Below are 24,645 nucleotides of genomic sequence, written 5' to 3'. Positions count from 1 at the left end.
CAGATGTAGGCAACGAGGTGGAGGCAGGGTGTAGTACAACTGTAATCGTGTGCAATGCACAAGAGATTGGGCACCAGTGGTTTTATTTTGCTTAAACCATAAACTGAATTTATTAACCAAAACCAGAGTTCACAGGGGAGTATGGAACATAGAATAACCATAGATCAACCAATATAACAAGGTATACTCACTGTACCAAACATAGAATGAGAGCACAGAATACACGGCAGAGAGTTATGCAGCTTGTGAGAAGGTATTTCCCCAATCTTCAGGATTACCTTAGGTGGAACTACGTAGTGGAACTACGTACTTCCCTGAGTCTAACACTTAGGCCCTACTATGTGGTCAGTAATACCTGGGATCTTAATCCCTCTAATATCTTCGTCGGAGCTTTGAGCTGCTCATCTACATACCCTATCTATCACTCCTAGAGTGATCTATTAAAGGGTATAGCTATCACTTTACTAGACTCAGACTGAGTTCCACCACCCCTAACCTCTGCTGCACCTCATGGTTTTCAAGCCTTTTATGCTATGCCACAGTGCCATCTAGCATCCACTGTGAGAACTACAGGGGTTACATAAGCACAAGGCCCCCATAAGGACCCACTTAGGTGTCCATATTACTAAGGATGTGCCTGTCAATAAAGTGTAAGGGTGTCTGATCCCTTTATTCATTTACAATACACGTTGAATTCCAAAGAGTTATTTGTTTATGTGGATATGCATGCCTTTGCAAATTTCTCATCATCTATAATTCTACTTTGTTATGAATAACAAGAAAATGTGTTTGCAAACATCAACGTTCTATAAAACCAATGTTGCTTTTATTATCCCAAAAAAATTCCATAATTTGATATGATGACAAACTGTCTAATACTTCAACTTTTGAATATTGTTAGTTGATGAACAATTTAATATTACCCCCAATAAATGATTATATATAATTTTTTTATAAAGATATGGTTGCACATACACACACATACAATTACTCAGGCATCTTATTTTGCCATCCTTACTTACAACATGTAGTCCTGATAAAATAAGTGCCTCCTATACAGAATTTTTATGCACACAGCGCCAGAACAATATAGCCAAGATTTACAGGACAAACAATGCACTTGTAAAAAAGAGCCCTAAAAAAAGTAATTAGCCCCTCAATGCCATCATGCAATAAACATTCTTGTAGAAAAAAGGTAAATTTGATATTTTAAGTGCCATTGTTTTTTATTAAAGAAATTCTGAAGTAGGAATGTTTAAAATAACAATGAAAGCATATTGAATGACTCAGACCAGCTCGATCTGCCCTCCAGGTGTATCAACACATCACTATGAATGTACATCAGAGGTGTAAAGGCATTCTGGATATTTGTTTGTCTAGGGACAGGATTATGAAGGACACAACAAGTAACTAAGCACCTATGTCCCAGGAAAACCAAGAGTGGCATCAACAACAAATCAATTCTAGACCATTGCATGCACCATTGTTACACAAGATGACATCTAATTCCACAGAGTCTTATGTACTGCTCTAAAATAAACACAACTACAGTATGTTAAATTCAAGATTATTATTTAAACACTTATGCCAGTAAATATCCTCTTTGTAAACTTCAATTTTAAATAATTCAATTACTGCCTACTTAATTCAGGCATGTAAGAGGAAAACATATTTTTATCTAGAATGTGAGGACAGAAGGAGGGAAAAACATTCTTATATGGACTGTGAAAGTAGTTTTTTTTTTTCAATCAGTTTGACTTAAAAAAAATCTTCTTCCTTAAGTCTAAGGGGCAGATTAATCAAAATCTTAGATTAGAGCTCACCATTTTAAAGCTCACCCACTTTCTATTCATTCCTATGGGATTCTTAGAAATGTATCAACTGGTGTTATTTACTAAACTTGAATACCCGAAAATACCCGAAATCCGAAAAATTCAGCATTTTTTGTTTTACAATAGGCTTTTAAAAAAAATCACGAGTTTTTCGGAATTTATAAAACCAGGAGGGCTAAAAAGCCCGAATATAAAAACACAGCATCTGAAACCTGTTGGTTGGATAAAAGTCAATGGGAACTGTCCCATTGATTTTTGGTTGTGTCGGGGGTTTTCAGGCAATTTCAAAATTTTCGGGGAAAAAATCGTGAAAATCTGAGCTTTTCCTGCAAAGGTAATTTTTGAGAAAATGTAATAATAAATAAGCATTAAAAACCCGAGCGGCTTAGATCGGAGTTTGTAGCAGCCGATATTGAGATAAATTTGGACACCATTAATACAGTGTAGAGAGAAGGAGTATCAGGTTGAGGTAGTTGTCTGCATTGTAGCAAATGCAAATGATTAAAATTTGTGTAACTGTAGTGAAGTCTGGAGAGGATAAGAGAAACAAGGACACAATATTTTGCAGTATTTTTAGATTAAATACTATTTTGTTTGCTAATGTGAGAGGATTCCAGTATAACTTCTAGACAGTACTCTTAATAAATTGAAGGCACATATACAACTCAAATGCAAACTCCTTGGTTGTAACATCTTCTGTGTTCTTTACACATTCCACCTATTTTTTTCAGGACTTTATGAGGACATTTTTTTATTATAGGTGTTGAAGGAAAAAGATCCAAGAAAAGTATTTTCTGGCCAATGTTCTTTTTTATGGTAAGTCTTAAAAAGTAATGTTTGGTGGCCCTGAACCTTTATAAAGTAAAAATAAGGACCTTCTTATTAAGGGATTTGTTCATTAACTTCAGTTAATAGTTATCACACTGTTTTCACATCACAATTATATTTACCCTCTAATTTTTTCTTTTACTCAGTGAATAGATACAACAATATTTTTATAACGGAAGACAGGTATGGGACCTGTTATCTAGAATGCTCAGGACCTGGGGTTTTCTGGATAACAGATTTGTATTATAACAGAGAAAAGGGAAATCATTTAAAAAAAAATCTGGATTATTTGAATACAAAGGAATCTATGGGAATAGGCCTCTCTGTGATTCTGAGCTTTCTGGATAATGGGTTTCCAGATAATGGGTCCAATATCTGTACTGTATATGATATTCTATATACAATTTGGAGAATAATAGAAACAACCAACCCTGCATAATATAACTGACTGTTAGACTTGTAGACTTTTACTAGTCACTATGTAAGTAATGCTATATGTTCTTTGTATAAATCCATTTTTTGTACAGATCTGAGGAATATATTAGCAATCTAAAAATATATGTTAATAATCATCCTTAATGTAGCGGATGTTTTTTAACTTGTAAATGCAACAAGGCTGAATTTCCAAAACACAGTAATCTGGGTATGATTGTTCTTGATTGTATCATATTCCACTCCAATGTATTAGCTGTGTATCACACCAGACTGGATGATGACAAATATAACAGCTATATGTAGTTTTATTTCCTTTTATTTCTAATGTTCAGGTAATTAAAAACCATAAAACTAACATTGACTCACTTTAATTAATCCACTAATCTAGTTATTTGGTAATGCTTCTAGTTCAAAGAATAGAACTGTTTAATTTAAACAAAATAGCTTTACCGTAGAGTGCTGTGTGCCATTTGTGCAATGGTTATGATAACTCTTCAGCATACATTTCTAGTTAAGCTAAAATAAATAACACACATCTTTGTGTCAAGCAAATCAAAACTGTGTATGCACCATAAAGCAGACTCTTCCACAATGAGACTTCTAATCACTGTAGTCTCAGATGTCAGTCTAAATGCCTCCTGAAGCAAATAAAGGCTCCTGAGAGATGCTGAAACAACATAGCAGAAAAGTAGACGCATGTGTGATATTTTTTCCTCTATAAAATTTTGAATCATTATTGATTTTTATCATTTTGTTTGTTAATACAAATAAATGTTCTTAAAATATACATAGCTATAGGTCAGATATCACAGAACATTGGTAACTTGGGAAGCAAGATCGTCCCCGATGACCAATGGCCGGCAGTGAGGCTATATTAAAGGTATACTGTCATGATTTTTATGTTGTCATTTTTAATACAATATATATTACACTGGATGCCTTGCAAATATAAAAAGTACAAATGTTCTCATAAAAACTCTCCTTTTTAAAAGAGATATTTTTCTGGTGTGCCAAGTAGAAGTGTATTGTGAGGTTCTGTTTGCTCATATGCCAGCACTTAGCGCAAGTTCTGGGTTCCAAGTGTTGAAGCCAGTTGTATGGTAAACTTTACCTAATTGTATATATATATATTGTAAAGTTCAGGAGGAGTGGGATTGCCCATGCACTACAACACAGTAGTAGAATAAATGTCCTTTTATTCCTTATTCAAACAAACAAGCTGTATCTTCAGCAGGTAACAGTGGCGTAACTACCGGGGGAGCAGGGGGTGCAATTGGGCCAGGGCCCGCACCCCCGCAGGGCCCCCCGGCAGTCACACTGGCTAGATTCGGCTGCAGCGCCGCACGGACTAGGGTGTGGGGCGGGCACGGCTGCACAGCCCGCACCAGGGCCCGCCCCCACCTAGTTCCGTCACTGGCAGGTAACGATAACAACTTAAACAAGCTGTATCCTCAGCAGGTAAAATAAGTCAACTTAAATATAGTCTTCAGCATAAAGTAACAGTCACTTTCATGCACAGCAGATTTGAAAGAAAACAGTTCATTTTCCCATTCAGAGATCAGGCTCACCCAGCCTTGCAAAGCTTTTCATTCCCAGTCAGGAGAGTGGTTTCCAAACACACTTCTCTTGTGCAGACTTCACGTGTCTACCAACTCCCTTCCTGAACTCTCAGGGCTCTCTTAACTCCTGCACTGCTGCTGTGCACCCTCCAGGTACCTGAATAAAGGGGAAATTTAACTTTCATCCAGGACCCACCCCTGGAGTCCTGTACACTATATATATATGCATACTGGCAGGGCCGCCATCAGGGGGGTACAGGGGGGACTGTTGTCCCGGGCCCTGGTGGTTTGGGGAGTTAAGGGGGGCCCGGCCGTGCTGCATTAACTTGCACTTACTTGCATTTACTTGCACAGCCGGGCCCCTGCATCAGAGCTCCGATGACTGGCTTCTTGTGTTCTGATTCGCCATGAAATGTAAGTCCCGGTAAAGCCACATGCGGATTGGTTGGGAGAAGTTTGAACCTCCCCTCTACTTTAACCAATCACCATGCGGGTTTACCGGGATTTACATTTCACTGGCGAATCAGAGCACAAGAAACTGAAGATACCGGCATCTGAACTCCCTGGCTAAGGTACGTGCAGTTTTTTTTTTCTTTTAACTTGTGGGGGCCCTGACCAATTGTTTATTTGTTTATTTTAAATGTATGGGGGCCCTGGATAATAGTTTTTTTTTAAATGTGTGGGGGGCCTTTGCTGTTTTTTTTTTTTTTAAAATGTGTGGGGGCCCTGACCAATTGTTTTTTTGAAATGTGTGGGGGCCTTGCTAATTGTTTGTTTTTTAAATGTGTGGGGGCCTGGCTAATTGTTTTTTTTTAAATGTGTGGGGGCCCTTTGCTAGTTTTTTTTTTTTAAAGATGTGTGGGGGCCCTGGCTAATTCTTGTTTTTTTAAAAAAAAATGTGGTGGCCCTGGCTATTTTTTTTTTTTTGTTAAATGTGTGGGGGCCCTGGCTCATTGTTTATTTTTAAAATGTGTGGGGGCCCTTGCTAATTTTTTTTTTTTAATGTGTGGGGGCCCTTTGCTAGTTTTTTTTTTTTAAAGATGTGTGGGGGCCCTGGCTAATTGTTGTTTTTTAAAAAAAAGTGTGGTGGCCCTGGCTATTTTTTTTTTTTAAATGTGTGGGGGCCCTGGCTCATTGTTTATTTTTAAAATGTGTGGGGGCCCTTGCTAATTGTTTTTTTTTAAATGTGTGGGGGCCCTTTGCTAGTTTTTTTTTTTGAAGATGTGTGGGGGCCCTGGCTAATTGTTGTTTTTTAAAAAAAAGTGTGGTGGCCCTGGCTATTTTTTTTTTTTTAATTTGTGTGGGGGCCCTGGCTCATTGTTTATTTTTAAAATGTGTGGGGGCCTGGCCACAAATGATTTTTTTCTTTAACCACCACCTGACACCAAAACTTGTAGGAGGGGCCTGGGCACCAAAGTAATTTTTTTAACTCGTAGGGGGGCACTTAATGTTTTAATGCCTGTGTAATGCCTGTGTCTTGTGTGGCCTTCATACTAAGGGAAGGGTGGCGAGGGGGGCCCAGAAAATTTTGTTGTGCGGGGCCCCGTGATTTCTGATGGCAGCCCTGCATACTGGAGAAAATTCCTTGGTGCACACTGCAGAAAAGTGATATAGAATATCATGTAAAGCAAGGCACTCACAGGTCTACAGTTTGTATATCAATACAGGGCCAGGCCAGGTATACTTAATGCTTTCTTAATCATAGAAAATTAATTAGGGATTTGTTCATCTCACTCATGCAAGCATACAAGATCATTGGGGTCTGGGGTCTGGAAAGGTAAACAATAGGCTGAAAAATTACAACGGATTAAAACTAAGAAAAGTAATAAAAATAGTATAGGTTCTGAAAGAAACATTACATTTTCAGTCAGTTCAGGTATTTGGTTTTCTAGCTTGCAGGCAAACCCTCTACCTTTATTACAACCATCTACAACAGCATTAGCAATAAAACGTGCGCATCCTCGCTGGGGCCCACCAGTGCTTTCAGATGTTGTAATTATATTGTGTTAAAATAAAACCACCTCTTCTTAGGGCAAAATGCTTTGTAAGCAAGTATTCCTCTAATAGCTTACAAGGAATTGTTCCAATGTATATTGCATTAATCCTTGTAACTCTGGCTTATTGTAACTGGGATGAACATTAAGAACAGTTCCTTGAGGAGTTATAGCATTATAGATTTCACAATAAGACTCACTACATCAGTAAGCATGTCCTGTAGGCTATGATTTCCATTTATGTTCTCTAGGGATAAAAGGAATCTTTTCCATGCAGTTTCAATAGTCACATAGTGCAAAGGTTTTATTTTGTCTACAGACAGTCAGCTCTATGTCTAGCTAATAATTTCTGACATCCAAACTCTACAGGATTTGTTAGTTTCCTTTTCCACTATAACATGGACAAAAAAACTACTTCTTGCTGTCCATTTGCTGTCTCTCTCAAAATATTGGGCCAGATTCAATTCAGTGAGAAAAAGGTGAAAACTCATGGACAAGATTCTATTTGAGGAGAAAAAACTTTTCTCTAAATTCAGTTCCAGTTTTTTCCCATAGACTTCAATAGAGTTTTCACGTGATAAACCGTGAGATAACTTTTTCTGAATTGAATTGCATCTCAAATTGAATCACATTCATGAGTTTTCACATGATAAACCCCTTTTTTCTCACTCAATTTGTATGAATTTTGACACCCGAATCGCTTGATTTAACCCAGTGCAAATCAGGATATCTTCAAAGTGTAAAAGGGAAATCTGCCATCAACTTCTATATGACCTGGGCGGGTTTGAGATGGTGGACTTTTCGGTTCAGACTTTTAACAGCTTTGGGTTATAATAAATCTCAAAAAAATAAGAGTTTGTTCCCCCACAAAAAAAATGTTTTTCCCCCCAAAAAGGGGGGAGAAATAACCAATTATGAGTCTATTCATCTCAGCAAAGTCATAAAAGTGGAAGCTGTAAGATAATTTTCATTATACAATAAATATAAAAGAGAAAATACTCCTAGTATTTAATTTGTTTCACTTTGCAAGTGAAAAATGACACACAAGACAGGGGGGTCAGTAGAGGTCACTGTGCATGCAGATTTGTGCAGATATGTTGTTTTTAGACACTGTTAGCAGATTAGGTCCCTAATATATGACAGTGAGTTTAGTAAACATTTACAAGGGGCTTTTAAAATATGAGGATAATAGTAGCCAACAAGGCATTACACAACCCTGTTAAATTATTGTACAATAAAATACTTGAAGTTGAGATTACTATACTGCCTCTTATTCAATTACCCCCACTCAATATTTTATTGAAATAAAATCCTATCAACCCCTTAGCACAGCTGCTATAGAAATCAAAACATAGTTTTTTTTAGCTATAGTGTTCGTAAAATAACCAGAATATGGTATTACCATGTTTGCAATGTAAATTGCTTCCCTGGCTTTTACCTATCCCGTTTATGCTGAATTCTATTTTCAGGATCACTAATTTAACCACAAGTTTAAAAACAAACAATATCCTTAGGAAAAGATGAGGAAGATGTTTCCAGAAGCATGCTCCAGTACCTTTGTTCAAGCTTTATTGTGTCTTCACATACCTTTCTATAAACTGGCATTTGAAACTCTGTAAATCTGAAAATGTGCTGTCAGGCACAAACAATCTCAGTGAACATCTCCAATGTTGTACCTGTTAAACTCATTCCATAATCTTCTAAATCACTCAAATCCAGTTAAGCACCATCAGTTTTTTCTCTGAACTTCCTCAGATTTGATAGTTCAGGTAATTCAGCCCCATTTATGTGGTGCCTATATCACCTATAAGTACAGATAACAAAGGAAACAAAAGCTAAAACTTACCTGTAAAATTTACTTTCAGAAGATAATCTTTATAAACTTGTTTTCCATCTAAGACCTTCATGGCATCACACAGCATGTTGGTGTTTGGGCACACAGTGCGCTGCATTTGGTGTAATGCATAGGCCATTGCATAAACAGCATTTATCACAAACATTATTTTTGATTCTTGTTCGTAGTTGGAACTGTTGATATTGAGACGCTTATCACAAAACTTTACCTGATGGTTTTTGTTCAGTAGTGAACACTGAAATTTTTGCTGCCAGAAATCCTTGAACCATGGATTACGGTTGTTATTGTAAGGTGTCAGGCTTTGGAAGTACTTGTCGAATTCTTTAACAGGATGAGAAGCAAGCTCCAGTGTTATTGCCCCATATGCAATATGTTCATTACCCTTAACAATGCTTTCTTGTGCTCCCCATCCATCACTGGCAATCCATGTAAAGGAAGCATTGAATCTATTAGCAGCTGCCAGAAGCTCCCTAGTGTCATCACTCCTCATAAAAAGTACAACAACTTTAGCATTTGGCTTTTGTAAGAGCTCCTTTATAGCATTATCATATGACTTTTTAATGTTAGACCTCCCAACTTTTTCTGATGTGGCAATGCAAATGTTTCTTAACCTTGCTTCATGTTCAAATGCTTCAATTCCTGTCTCCCCATAGTCTCCTTCTGAGGCAACAGTAGACACATATGTCCAGTTAAAGAACCTCAAAATCTCAGCCATTGCCTTTGCTTGATAGAAGTCTGGTGGCACTGTCCTAGCAAAGTAGTCATAACGAGATTTGTCACTAAGTTTGGCACTGGTGGAAGCATAGCTGATTTGAGGAATGTGGAAAAGTCTCAACAAATTAGCAACCTGTGGACACAAAATAAGCATATAATCAGCAAAATAGATTTTCATTCTGAATGAAACTAGAAGTTCAAGGAAAAATGTTGGCTAACAACTCACTATTTAAAAGCATGCTGTAGATCCCTACTATAAAAATTCATTGGTCTGAGATTTTTAACACAAGATCCATTACCTGTGTTTAATTTACATTTTTATTCATGATTCTAGCTGACATTCTAAATGCAGCTTAATACAATATACTGTTTATTTAATAATCAGGATAATTAACTTATTCATGCCTGGAATGTGGATTGGGTTCTAAATTCTATAAAAACTTAATTTTTCTTTCTTGAGGCAAAGTTGCTAAGTGCATGGGAGTCAACTACAAAAAGACATCAGTGCTATAAGTGTTGGACTTATGATAAGCATTAGCAGTAATGTGACTTTGCTTGGGCAGTCAATATTCTCATGTTAAGTTCAAATTCTTTAAAAATTATACCACTTCTCTAAACTCTGCTACTACTGTGGATTGAAAACATGTATGTGCTGGATATGTCCCCATAATAAGAGCTGAGGAAAATGTTGGAAATACAAGATACATTATCTTATTTACAATATCTTGGGATTACAAGATACATTAGTTTAATTACAAAAAATATTATAAGGGTAGCATTGAGTAGGGTCACAACTATCCACTGTTGAAGGAACATGAAGGTCTGATGGATTTATTGATGGTATCTGGCATATCAGTGCTGGCTATTATTACTGGCACCCACTAATTGTTTTAGTTCTTAATTAAACCAGACCTTTGAACTACAGATGTGATAGCCTGGCCCACTTTTTCTATTTTAACAGTTATGGTGGCAAATTTACACTTTGATGAGTTTTATATCATCAACTTAAGGTTATTGTTTTTATTAAGAAAAAAAAACATACTATGCTTTTTGTGACTCCAGGTTTGCTTGGACTTTATTACAATCAGGGGTGTGTAAACCTCTCACTGGGGCTTATTTATCAACACTGGGCAAATTTGCCCATGGGCAGTTACCCATGCAGCAATTTGATTGGTTGCTATGGGTTACTGCCCATGGGCAAATTTGCCCAGTGTTGATAAATGACCATCAATATGTTTACTACAGGGCCTACTAGGGCACTTTTTCTTTCTTTCTAAGCTTCAATGATGAAAAATGAGGTGTTTAAAGCTAAAATATCTACACTATAGAATAAAGTTTAATAACTATGTTTCAAGTCTATTTTATTTTCAATTTGTTTATATATTTAACATTTTATGTGGAAGTTTCTCAAACTAACTACATTTTCTAGCTTCAAACTACACACTCGTACTATGGGTCACAGACAACACTGCTCTAACTGGCTCATTCCAGCATGAGTCATCAATTTTCACTGCATTACTGACAACATGGAAAGAATAAGGTTGGGTGAGTACACTAAAAATCATTTACATATATCAAAAACTATAAGAACACAATCTGTGTTGTGTAATCAAGCGTATGCTACAGTTTGGGTGCATGTTTATGCCAATGTAAGTTACCCTTTCAGTATACGGTGTATGTGGATCAAAAGATTTATACTGAGAGCTAATATGGGTGCCAGGAGCTCATAAAGTTAAGCTGCCTTATTGGAGCACAGTGACGGTGAATACAAAAGAACATAATTACTATGCAACGCAAACGCTTGTAAACCTGAGGAGTTTTACTGTAACTTGTAACACCTCAAATTCAGGAACTGGCAAATGCCATACACTCTCAAATATTGACTCTAGTGCTAACTACCAGGGTGCTTTATATCTTTCAGTTTCACATAAAACCCTCAGCTCCAGCTGATCTTTTTTTGTATTTAACATATTGGCATTGTCCCTACAGAACTAGCAATTTACTCCAAGGATAACTGCCTCATGTAGTACTTTGTGCCAAGATATTGAGCTTTATACTATTTAAGAATGCACCTTGCTTCAGGCCTTATTGTTGTGCACCCCACAACAAGTATCAGCATAGGGAACTTACTTCCTGGGGTCAAAATCAAAGACATATCTACATATCCTTAAAACATATAATAAAGAGCACTGACATTAAAATGGGATATGATTGATTATTAGGTCTAAAGCAATCAGTTCTTGCTCTCATCCACCTGCCAAACAAACAATTAGGTTGACAGATATGATAAATATCATCTATCTGTGCAGTCAATTATGGCAAGGGGTTATAGTGTTGCTCAAAATTAATTTCCAGCTTTAAAATGTGATCTATTATAACGTCATTAATACAGACTTCATTCTACGTGTTTGAGTCAGTCATCTCATAAAATTTCTAGACTCAATACAATACTATTTGAAATTAGTTTATACATGAGTAATGGTGTGGTACACAGAAATTCAGAACATCAGTTGTTATACTTTTCTTCTGCTTCATATGTTAACATAAATTGATAAAATTGTACATTTTGTGTGAGACATCATTTTTTTTTTTTACAAAGAACATGGGCTGAATGTAATACAATCAGACAAGTCCTGAAATGACCATTTTGCTCCTACAGTTCTTTCGTCAATATGCTGGGCACCTGCTACTGGTCTTCTTTATATGATGCTTAATTCTACTCCTCTCTATAAGTGTCCACATGTCTTTCAGATCTGATATATAGAATTGAGAGTGTGAAATAAAACTGTTACATTAGCACTAACAGTGTAATCTAATTAAAGGCACAAAGTACTGTATGTCTCGGTCACTATGCCATAAGATGTTTTAACAGTTGACCAGTAAATGCTGCCTGGTCATAAGTTTTTGTGGTTTACTATATACCAGTAGCAGATTTTGCACCTGTTAATATATTACACCCTTAAAGGGTATAGCGTAATAACCAGGGCAGTATTTACTCCAGATCTAGTAACTTGTAGCAACCAATCAGATATTTTAAACAGAAAAGCAGCAAATGCTACCTAGTACCGACTGATTGTTTCTATGGGTTTTTTTGGCCTTGTTATTATATCCCCCTTATGGTACTGTTGCAGAGTTCTTTTTCTCCACCAGCAAAAAACAACAACAGAGAAAAAGCCAATCTGTCCTGCATCCATCCAATATATGAAGTGGCAAGAATACATTAGATTCATGTCGTTACGCACATGAGGTTGATTTTATGTAAAAAATAATTGTTAGCGTTTTCTGTCAAAAATCTACCCTATGTGATAAGTGAATCTTATTTATTGCTTCACATATAGGATTGGAGCAGGACAAGCCTTTTTGCCATTGTAGTACTTAGTGTGTGACACTGCCTTTAGTGGTATTTGTTTTACAAATCACCATATTTTTTTGTATTGTCATTTTGGTGAAAATCAGTGTTGATTCACTCATCTATGCTATCAGAAGTAGTACTAATGGGAGGCAATAGTTATTATCTCATGTGGTCAGCTCTGCCCACTTCTTATACAATTGCCTTGTGCTTATTAAACAGGAAGGGTTTGTTTGGAATCTGAATTATAATTCAAACAAATGTGTGGTTTTATTATTATTATCATCTGAATTATTGGCTATTTTCTCTGCCACCTCTTTAGTTTCCAAAATGGTGCTAGTTGTGTGCACCTTGCCACTGAGTGACTATCATTGGTGATTAGTGATGGGCGAATTTGCGGCGTTTTGCTTCCCTGCAAAATTAGCGAATTTTGCGCGAAATTCGCGAAACGGTGAAAAATTCGCGAAACGGCACCGGCGTCTCATTTTTTACACGAATTTTCGCTGGCGTTTCGCGAATTTATTCGCTGGTGGCGAATCGCGCAAGTTCGCCGCAAATTCGCCCCTGGCGAATAAATTCGCCCATCACTATTGGTGATTATTATAGATGTAAAGATATTTTTATAAAAGTGGGTAAAAACAGCACAGATATATAGTTTTTGTGCTGCCACATGCCCAGTACTTTGTATTATAAAAGCCATTAAAGATAAACTGAGAAGTAACCATGCCAGTACCAATTAATATTTAGTAGTGGTGCTTCCTTTACACCATTTACACAAAGACGGTAAACGTATGTCCATTATAATGCAGCACCTTTAGAAATAAGAATTTCAGCATCAAATTGTACACTACATTGATGAAAAATAAATAGTCTTTTATAAATACAGACCATAGTGTGCTCTTCACCTGTTGATATTGTTGGGGGTGATGAGGCAAAAAATCAGTCCCTCCTGGTATTTTAGCTGCAGCCGGACTGCTGTTTTAGAATACATGTTTTCACATAAAACGTTCTAGCTATTTGTTAATCCATCTGGAAGCATGTATGCAGCATACTGATGAAAATACGTAGCAAATACAAATGGCATTTATGGAAAATCATTAAACAACCCATAGTGACTTAATATCTTTTAAACCACAGTTGACTGGACCTTCTCTTCTGTCTGTATAAAACAATCAAATAAACATTTTCTTTTGATGTTTAAATCTGATCATTAGCATAATATGGTATGAATATACTTTATTTGGGCTTTGTAAAGGTTTTCTAACATGCAATGGCATGAGCTGGGTTTTGAAAAGTCCATTGTATGACTTTCAGTTTTTTTTACCATTGTTACTTTGGGGGTCATTGTTCTGCTGAAATATAAACACAGCTGTAATGTTAATAAATTATAACTTTGAGAAAGGGATATTGAAAGGGATTCCTAGTTTACCGAACTTTCTATAGATAGAAATCATGCAATGCATACATTTTAGACTTATTTCTCCCATTCCCTATGACAACAGTATGAGAGGAATGTTGGCTTTATGTACTAAAATGCATCAACTGATATGCATCTTATACCGTCTCATCTAATAAATATCACCTGCCTTTTTCTATAACCCAAACAAAACCTGCATAATATTACTTTGAATGTGTTTACTATTCTATTTTAATAATACCTGTCATTTCATCATTAAAACTAAAATAAACGACAGGATATTAAACCTCTGGTCACCTTTTAGTCATCTATATTACTTTTTTATTATAAAAGGCAGACTGCAGGTGAAATTCCTATTTTCTCATTGAGGGCATAGACAGTGCCACTGACACACTAGGCCAGGGATCCCCAACCTTTTGAACTCGTGAGCAACATTTAGAAGTAAAAGGAGTTGGAGAGCAACACAAGCTTGAAAAATGTTCTTGGGGTGCCAAATAAGTGGTGTGATTGGCCATTTGTAGCCTCTATAAGGATTGGCAACCTACACTGAGGCTTTGTAAGGCAGTACACACCAAAAACCAAAACTTGTTTCCAAGCCTGGAACTCGAACATAAGCTCCTGCTTTGAGGCCACTGGGAGCAACATCCAAGGGGTTGGAGAGCAATATGTTGCTCACGATCTACTGTTGGGGATCACTGCTCTAGGCCTTCAAAGAAAGTTGTTTAATCAGTTTTGGCCTCAACTACTCTAGAAATCTGTGAGAAAAAAAAGTCATATTCTTCCAAATACTCTTTCCACTTTAACATTATATTTATTTTACAGCACTGCATATGCAAGTAGGTCTAAATACAAATAAACATACACATATAAATGCATTACATCTACCCTAACACATAGTTGCTTTTACTTTGTTTTTCATTCTTGATAAACAAGGTAACATTGCATGGCAAACATACTCTCTTTAGCAAAGTAGGTCATAGCCACACATTAGCTCTCCCCAGAGCTTACTTTCTCCCAGCTCAAATATAAAATAACTGAAATGCAACTGATGGAAAACTATCAGCATATGCTGAAGACAAATCTAATCACTATAAAAATAATTAGGTCTAGGTATATTAATGCCTCCTAGATAAAGGATGCTGATAGAATGCTGAAGTCCTACTGCCCACTCCTTCTTTTCCTATATATGACCACCTGCCTCCATTCTCTAGAATATATGTATTGATGTTTATTATCAAAATATAGTAATACATTACCATTCCAAAGTCTGTTTTTTATTTCCCGTAGCATGCATATGTGTACAACTAATTTATATATTTATATTGTAGATGTAACAATGGTTCAATCTTGATGCTGTTTTAGTTAGCACCAAGGAACACCCATATATATAATTCTTTTTTATACTGTAGGTGAACTTACATTCATTTGTTTCCCAATTCTTTGTTTCCTCTTGTCCTCTAGAACAATGCTACCAAGGTGAGTTATCAATGACAACTAATGGGTCTGATATTTAACTCAACACAAACACAAGTAAGATTTCCCAGTTGTTATATGGATTAGTTTAATAGGTTAATTAACATTTAATAAAGGAAGCTTGAAAGCTTAGCTGAGGCATACCCTTTAGAATCTTACCAAATGATCTCTGCTCTGCAAGTTATCTCTAGGGAAGGTATAAGGGCTATCATATAACTCAACTGTAAACATTTTATTATGTTTGCTGTGCTGCAGGGCCACATGAAATTAGTTGTATTGCCAAACAATATTGTCCATGTTGTTATCACAGCGATAAGTATAGCAAACTACTATAGGGTTTTATAAAAGTTCTGAGCAGAAATGCATTGTAGCAGTTTCATTTTAAGTTTGAAGTACAGGTATGGAATCCATTTTTAATGTAATGTTTATTAAAAATATCCTTATGTGTCTAAATTATACATCCTGATATGTGCAGTAGTCCACAACATGGAATCATCAGGCTGTATTCCTAAATAATTTAATTTAATCTATATGCTTATGTATATTTTTTCTTTTTTCTTCCATGAAAAGGCTGGTATGCATAAGAAATAGCTATTCCTAGTATTGTTGCTTATTTGCAACAGCTTCAAAAGCTGAGACTTCTGGTCTCTCAGCAGTCAATTAAATGAACTTAAGTTAATTGAAATGAAAATAATAGTCTGAGCTAGAGGGACACAGAGTTCAGCAAATATTTAATTTCCAGATTGACATCCTGTAACAGCTGAGAATTTTTAGACTAGAGATCCATAGTTTATGGATTTTACAAAATGAAGTGTTATAGAGCTGCATTACAGCAAAGGACAAAATTCCTTGAGGTTATGTAATTAAGGTGCAAAGTTTGCTAGTAATCAGCAGGTAGACAAATGGGGTTTGATTTAGTTTGGTATATAAAATTTCTGGAAAGTTCATAAAAGAAACATTTTATAGAAACATCTAAATATAAAACATTATGATTATATAATGATATAATAATAATTATGATTACAAAGCTAACATAAAGCAAAATAAAGACACATAAGAATGTGCATAGCAGGAAAGCATAAAGGAAAAATTCTTCATATTGCACATATTTTTCATTACGACTTTGAGTACACTTTGCTTTTAGAGAATTTCAACTGATGTGAGTAAGGACTATTGACTGGGAAAGGCAGTGATGCATATATTGTATATTTTAATGATGTAGCTCAGCTGGTTAGTGTCAGGGTTTCACAATTTGTCAGTGCTGCTAAATGCTTTAGTTGTGGTGCCTTATGTATGGTAGGAGAAAGCTGTAAGGCTGGGGAATAGCAGTGTGGTGCTCCTAGGAAAATGCAAGGCCTTGGCTATCCATCACAAATGGTCTCTTCTGAGCTCTACACCCCCAAAATCTGCTATAGCAATGATTAATCATTAGGCTTAAAGTCTTTGTCAGTACCCAGTTAAAGAATAGTCCTGATAAACCCGGCAGTTATGCACATATCTCTGTAGGTACCCTGCTCTGTAAGAGGTACACCACAATGCCATAGAGGTGATAGGCATGTACTTGAAGGGTTGTTAACACCATGAACTGAAGATGCCCTCACAAGGTTTATTTATCAGTGCTAGGTCAGCTCTGCAATAATAGCCACGATATCGAGAGCTTTTAAAGACTTAAAACACTGTTATCTCACTAGGGAACGATCTGCATCAAATGATGATTAATGTGCATTAATGAATCAAAACATTAGCTATGTATGTGCAAGGAATTGTTCTGTGTCAAGAAAATTTTGCATTTTATCAAACATCAATGTGCAGCCTATTAAAGCACAGTTTAAAATTTTCTTATTTACTTAACTTTAAACCTAAGTTCAGTACATGAAAGAAAGCAGGATCTAAATTTATGTATGCCTTTGCATGCATATATATTTAGTATAGTATAAAGTATAAGTCCATGGTCAGGATGCATGTTTGGTAACCATTGTATAAAAGCATATAAAAGTTTTAACTTACTTACCTGTATAGAAACACTGCTGTAGGAGCCACCAATGACTCCCGCAATAGACAAGGGGCTGTTTTCTTGAATGGCATATGACCCATCTGGACACATGTATTCAGCCTCATCCACTTTAGTTAAAGAAGCCCTAACAAATTCAAGGGATTGCTCCAAAGCATATGTGTCTCTTGAACAGGTATCCAAAATATGAACTCCTAATTTGACTCCTGGAAGAAGTGAACTATCTCTGTTAATCTGATCAATTGCAAAAAGCATAGCTTCTAGTCGCTGGATGCCTCGGTCTTCATTAATCCTGCCACATTCATCCATTCCTCCACCTTTCTCGTTTATAGGAAATAACCCTCCTAAAACAAGGTCACCTTCAAACTTTATTTCTTTCCTCACAAAATTGTGGTCACTTGAGGAAAGCAAAACAGCTTTGCAAAATAAAGCTAACAAAATGACCTGAAGGCTGGTCTTCATGACTTTTGTGGCTTGTTATGACAGCGAAAAGCCCAATTTGTTATTCCTTCGCGGTAAAGTAATTTGCGGTAGATTGTTGCAGTGGCATTACATTCCTACAGAGATAAAATGAAAAAAAAAAAAGCTTTAGAGAGTTATTTGAACTGTGCCTTTTTTGAGCCTTAGGCTGGAACTACACAGTGTGTGTCCTTTCGATGAGAGAAAGTGCAGGCATCACGACGGATGCGCAGAATCAAATGTAAGTAATACAATTGTCACATCTACAAACTGATTGCATCCGTCAAGACACAACTGTTGGATGCGAACGATGCATGTTGAGTCTTCATCCAACAGTCTTGTCGTGTTGGATTCAATCAGTTTGTAGATGCGACATTTGTATTACTTACATTAGATTCGGCGCATCTGATGTGATGCCTTAGCTTCCTCTCATCGCGTCGGATCAGAATGACACGCACCGTGATGTTCCAGCCTAATACACTTTTAAACCTGTAATTACCAAACATATTGTTCAATGAAATCTCCAATAACAAGATGATACAGGTATGGGATCTGTTACCTGCAATTCTTAAGGGCAGATTTATCAAAGTCTGAAATTAAAACTGATCACAGTAAAATTCTGCCATTCTATTCATTCCTATGGGTTTTTGGAGGGGTTTTTATTAATGGGTGAGTGGTTACCATTTGATAAAATTGCCTCTAAAAATCACATAGGAAGGAATAGATAATGGCAGAATTTTACTTTGGGGAGCTCTAATTTCATACTTTGATATATCTTCTCCTGGGCATAAGGGGTTTCCTAGATAAGGGGAAAATGTCATGCCGTAATGTCGCAAAAAGTTAACATTAACAACTATTATTAGAAAGAAAGTCAAACCAAAAGCAAAGATTTGTTTATTGAAATAGGACTCTATTGGAAATGTCACTTTTGGAATTGTATATGAACTGCTCTACTACTCCTGCACAAATGAGCCTCCAAGGTTTTGCAGAAATAATAACATATGAATACAAATAAAATTACATAATGTATGGCATCTATTATATGGAAAGCCCTCATTCAGAAAGCTCTAAAATATGTTAAAGCCAAGTCCCATAGTGTCCTATTTGTGCAAGCAATTTGTCATTCTTGACTGATCCTATTTCTTTAAATGTTTAAATGCATAGTAGTAGCTTGAAGGCATGGTACGCCACATTGCCGAAATACTGCTCATCTTTAAAATCCCTGGTCCCAAGCATTACACACACACATGTACACAGTATACACACACATGTACAGTACGTACATATATACACACACACATATACAGGATGATGAATTTGTGTCAGCCGATCTATTCTTCAGTTTCCTCCTCAGCAACAGAAGAATCCTGTGAATTGTGTATCCCATTCTGCTAGTCGGAGATTGAACTTTATTTTCAGCTATTTGTTTGGGTCACTGGAAGGTTACCTGTCTGTTCTTTGAAATATTGAATCAGTAAAATATTGCTTAGTTTTTGTGCTTCCTGTCTCCTCTGAAAATACTTATTGTATTTCATTGGCCTCTCAGACACAAGGCAAATAATATACATTCAATAACATGGTCATTGAAATGATGGCATTAAAGCCATCAGACACGAAGCCAATATCATGTGCATATTAATAGAAATATTACATTCACAGAACAGAGTGGAATGTGTAAAATGTCCTGCTTGTGTGTATTAATTGCATCGTACTAAGATACACTAGCAAAACATCAAAATAAAGAAACAAGTATAAAGGTTAATAATTACATTTTGGAAGTGGTTTAATTGTAGACATTTACCTTTACCAAGAATCCTGTCTGAAAGCAATACTGTATATCTAAGCAGGGCCTTTGCTAGTTTAATCATCACCAAAGTGATATGAAAAAAAAATGAAAAACCAGCAGGAAAATAAAAAATAATATATAGTTATTTTTACAAGACTGCAGAGTCAAGGGCACATACATTGAAAATTATTTTGTCCCTGGAACAGAGAAGATAATCTACATACGCCATATCTATTGGTCTAGTTCCAAAATGGATCATCATGATAACAGGCTTAATCTGAGATAACTTCCCTATTTTTTCTAGAAATATCTCTAGGGAAACAGCCATCAAAACATGATTGTTTTAAATTTTTTATTACACACTTTGAGATATATTAAATGATCTAGTATATACAGTATTTTACATTTTGGACTGTTTTTAATTTAATAGTTGCTATGTTTGACAGGTTTCTGTATTTTGATGCCGCAGAGCATCTAAAACAACACTTTTATCACATTTCATTCTTCTTATAAATTTGAAAAAGGGGCACATGTAATGCTTCAAGGTATATGGGGACTCCTAAATATGGTATCTTTACAAGTTTCCCAATAAAAAGTACTACTCAAAAAAGTATTTTAAAAGTACAGGAAAAAAAGACATTTTCAATAAGTAATAGGTGGTACAATACATGGCTGTCAAAATACAACACAGGCAAAAGACAAATGAAGTAGAAAAGTGATGACACTAAATCTGGGCTGACATTTGTCAGATAGATGTGAAATGTATCAAACAAAACATTTTGCTTTTAAAAATATATTTTTAAGTTCTAGGAATAATGGGTGACATTGAGCTAAAAGTTTTTAAAAAGCATCTCTTTCTGGTTTTCATCTTACCCAGGGAGAACCTTGTCTCAGGCAGCAGTAAACAGCCAGTTACCAGGGGCGGCAAAATGCCACAATTTGTAACTTTAAAAACTGAATTTCTGTTTTTTAAAATGGAAATTAGGCTTCACTAGTGCAGAGACTGCTCACTGCACTAGCAATGCAGCCCCCCATTTGACCCACTCCAACACTGAAGCTATAAGAGCTTAAGTGGAAGCAGCCCCAGGATCACCCCTGACCTTACCCCTGATATGTTTTTATCATACTATAACAGTCCTAGAGAGATTCAACTACAATCAAAATTCTACAAAGTCTACACTAGACTCTCTAGTTTCAAACTTTACGTTTTCTATACTCTTCCTATTTTAAGTTGCACAATATAGCATTTCAATTGTCATTGGAAATAATGTAAAAATCATGTTTTATTATATTTTTTCAATACCTGTGACTAGTTATGTGTGTGCTGGGCAGAAATGCGCAGGTTTACCCATGGGTCAGGTGGGTTCAGGGCAGACTTTCACACAACTTGGGGCCATGGGTGGGTTTCGTCAGAACATCACCATGTGCACACCCTGTGTCAGACCTTATTATGCCCTGCTTCAGCCTCCAGTCTTCACATTTTATAGATTTGTACCTGCATGCCCCACCCCTTCTTTGACATCAGATATGGGCGCGGTGTTTGGGGGTCTGGCAAAACCGAGGCTCATAAGATTGTGGTCAGGTGCAGGTAATAAATGGGCGGGTTAGGGTCGGTGCGGGTCGACTTTTGTCAAGCCGAACATCACTATCTATGACTTTTATTATAAATGCCATGATAATGCATCTAAAAGAGACCCAATTTTTAAATATAGAAATTGAGCCCAATGCAAAACTCTGCTTTAGCCAACCTAAAAACTGTTAAAAGTGATATATTTTTCTAGACTGATTTCATTCCTGTTGATTATTTAATGAAATGTTAAAGTATTATGAAAATTTCAGAATAAATGCCACTCTGTGATATTCTTTGAAGTGGTTAAGGAAAAGAAAATGTAGTTTTTACTGTTGAATAATATTCTGCATATTTGAGATACAACAAAGCTCCGAACATTTAATTACAGGTAGTCTATAGTGTTTTAAAAATGAAAGAAGACAAAAAAATCAGGAACTGAACTCTTTTGTTCAGTTTGAATAGTGAATACAGAAAAACACATATGCAACTTAATAACCCCTTAATCAAGAAAATCGTATGAAATACCACCATACCTCTCTTTTATTTGGAAGATAAACCGCCTAAAAGAATAGGGCAATTACTCTGTAAAATGAGGATAACAAGAGAACTAATTTATCTGAAGAGCTTGAATGCTATGTCACAATTGAACTTTTTTTGTCAGTGCTTTTCTATCAGGTCAAGGATTAACTGTTCAGTAAAATTGAGTTACATATCTCGAAAGGTGTTGGGCACATGAATCCTTTCTGCTCATTAACAATATATTGTATGGCTGCTGCAAAGGAAATATACAGCATTTTATTTGGTGGAAATTGATATATTTGTCTTTGCATAAGAAAGCTTTTCAAAATTACATTTGGACAAATAAAAAATAAATAAATAAGGAACTGTAGTACAAGGTTTATTTGAGGCTATGCTATCTGGCACAACATAAGTCTCAACATATCCCAGCCCTATCCTGCACTAGTAAGCATGAAATACATGAAGAGGTGCATTATAGAAGTCATATATATGCTTAGGTATAAAGACAGGTACAGCTACAGTATTCTGCTTCACCTGCTCTGTGTTCTATCAGTTAACAATTGTATTGCTATTCTCACTTGTAGTTCAAGTTTTCTTCACCTCACATCTTGCATTGGCCACTTCTTCATTGTAGTAGAAGACACCCTATTCTAACCCTGGACAATATTGGATATTAACTCCTAGAGGTCTAATTTCAAATTCATATGAGTTTTGTTTAACCTATTAAATTCAAATATACTGAAAATTGATGGGGGGTTATTTAATAAAAAAATCTAATATCTTAAACTAATTTTACAGACTCTTTTCTCTGAAAAAAACTCAAATGTCAGGAAGGCTACTAACATGTTCAAATTGAACCCTGAATCTCTCCCATTGACTTATACATGAACTCAACAGGTTTTAGGTGGCGAATAGTCGAATTCAAGTTTTTAAAGGGCCAGAGTGTGACAAATCTTGAAATTCTAATTAAAACTCGAATCGAGTTTGGATAATTTACAATTCAAATTTGAGAGCTTTGAATATAAAAAAAAAAATTTGGAAATTTGAATTTTCAATTTTCAATTCAACTCTTAATAAATCTGCCCCCTAGAGTTTAGTACTTTCTATATTTAATTTTTATTTTCTAGTTATCAGATTTTTTTAATGAACATTTTATCAGTCTGGTCCAGTCTTCAAAATTTCAGACTAGTTTTAAACTGTTTTTGTTCATTTACTTCCAAATGCAGATGAGATTTGGTGCAGTTTGTGACCTACACTCCATATAATTCAATGCACTGCACCATACTGCATAAAAGATGCATAAAGATGCATATACGTCTACTCGCATTTTATATAGGTCTACCCTGCGAGGGTAAGCAGCTCCTCAAAAGAAATGTACAATGGAAACCTATTACAGTACTGATATTTTTAGATCTTCTCAAAAGAGGGGTTAAATTAGAGAAGTTAGAAGCCACATTGCCATAAAGTTATTATGCTTTACTTCAGTTCACATCTCTCTTCTTTACTCAGTGGAGAAGTGCTTAGATGGGCAGCTGTTACTAGAAGCAGGTTATTGCTATAACTTCACTTACATAGAGTCACAACATATCTACAGCCCTCAATAGAAGATGTAAGACAGACAGACTGAAAAGAGGTTTTGAGGGATTTGGTTTGTCTTTATAACAAGCTGAAATAACTATGTATCTCTGGCTCAAGTCCCAGAAGGAGATCCCACTGTCATTGTAGCGATATAAGATCTGTTATGAAAATTCATCTAACAAATGCAATTCAAATACAAATCGATTATACTTGATACTGCTGTTTTCAGGTCACCAAATAAATATGCTGTGGAAACATGTGATACTGAATATAACAAATACGTAATTATAAAAGTTAAACAAATGGTTATCCATTATAGTTGGCCAATTGGTCACCTGAAGGCATCTCAGATGGTGAATAATATTAAGTAGAAAATTTTATCTAAATGGTAAATGTCCTGTGAACTGAATGTTACCTGGAGGCAACCATGTTCTATCAAGTGTGAAATCACAATTAACATAGCAAGTGTTTGTTAAGCAAGCAGAAGCTGCTGCAAATTGCATTCTGCTATTAGCTCATTTCAGCAATGTGTTGAACAGATCATGATTACTAGACCAGAACTTTTATTAAAACTACATTTATAAAACATAATTGATTGTGTCTAAATTGCAGCTCTTGTTTCTTTTACTTGTGCAGTTGGATGTTTAGCTTTTCTTATGTATTGCTGCCTTCAGCTACTAATTTTATAGCATCTTCTTTAAGAAAACAATTAACTTTATGGAGTAGATTTACTAATATAGGAAGATTGTGTTGCTTGGATCAGGGAAAAAGTCACCATTTAGGAAGTCGAGTTACATCATTTTTGCATTTATTTGTATGGGCTACTTAAAAATGTGGTGCTCAAAGCACCCAAAACAGCTCAGTCAGACCCCCCAAAGGAAAATCCAAGTGATGGATCCACCCTTAAGACTAATCAGTGTAAGATCAGTGCTTCAAACAGGCTACTGACTGGAAAAAGCAACTAAAAGCAAACAAATCAACTGAAAAGGATAAGTATTTGTTATTAACTGTTATTTTATAGTAAGATTTTTTATTTAAATATTTATAGTTTATCGTTTTTTTCTGTCTTTGGTGCTAAATAGCAAAGTTTGGTGTGCTATTGTGCTTACAGCAAGTTTGTTACAACCTGCTTTACTTTGCAGTTAGTTTTCCCTCAGTTTTAGGGGGTGGTTTTTGATTAGAAGTCTGATAGGAACAGAGGGATTAAAAAGGGTGGAGGAGTGTGTTTGTATGTAAATCATTTATAAGATACAAGAAGGCCAATAA

At 35.8% G+C, this 24,645-nt stretch overlaps 1 protein-coding gene across 3 annotated transcripts in view; it reads right to left on the bottom strand.

The window, feature by feature from the left end:
- Positions 1–24,645, bottom strand: part of grm3.L (glutamate receptor, metabotropic 3 L homeolog) — a 115,254-nt gene that overhangs the window by 35,755 nt on the left and 54,854 nt on the right. For all 3 annotated transcript variants that reach the window (XM_018252705.2, XM_041586557.1, XM_041586556.1), the window contains exons 2-3: positions 17,468–18,024; positions 8,495–9,350 (exon numbers count right to left, since the gene is read on the bottom strand). In XM_018252705.2, coding sequence (XP_018108194.1) covers positions 8,495–9,350; positions 17,468–17,929 — 1,318 coding nt within the window. In that variant the 5' untranslated portion in view covers positions 17,930–18,024. The remainder of the gene's footprint in view (positions 1–8,494; positions 9,351–17,467; positions 18,025–24,645) is intronic.

This window comes from Xenopus laevis, chromosome 3L (genome assembly GCF_017654675.1).
Source record: "Xenopus laevis strain J_2021 chromosome 3L, Xenopus_laevis_v10.1, whole genome shotgun sequence".
NCBI classification, from domain to species: Eukaryota; Metazoa; Chordata; class Amphibia; order Anura; family Pipidae; genus Xenopus; species Xenopus laevis.
Note: the sequence above shows the minus strand (reverse complement) of the source record. Positions and strands in the feature narration are given on the sequence as shown.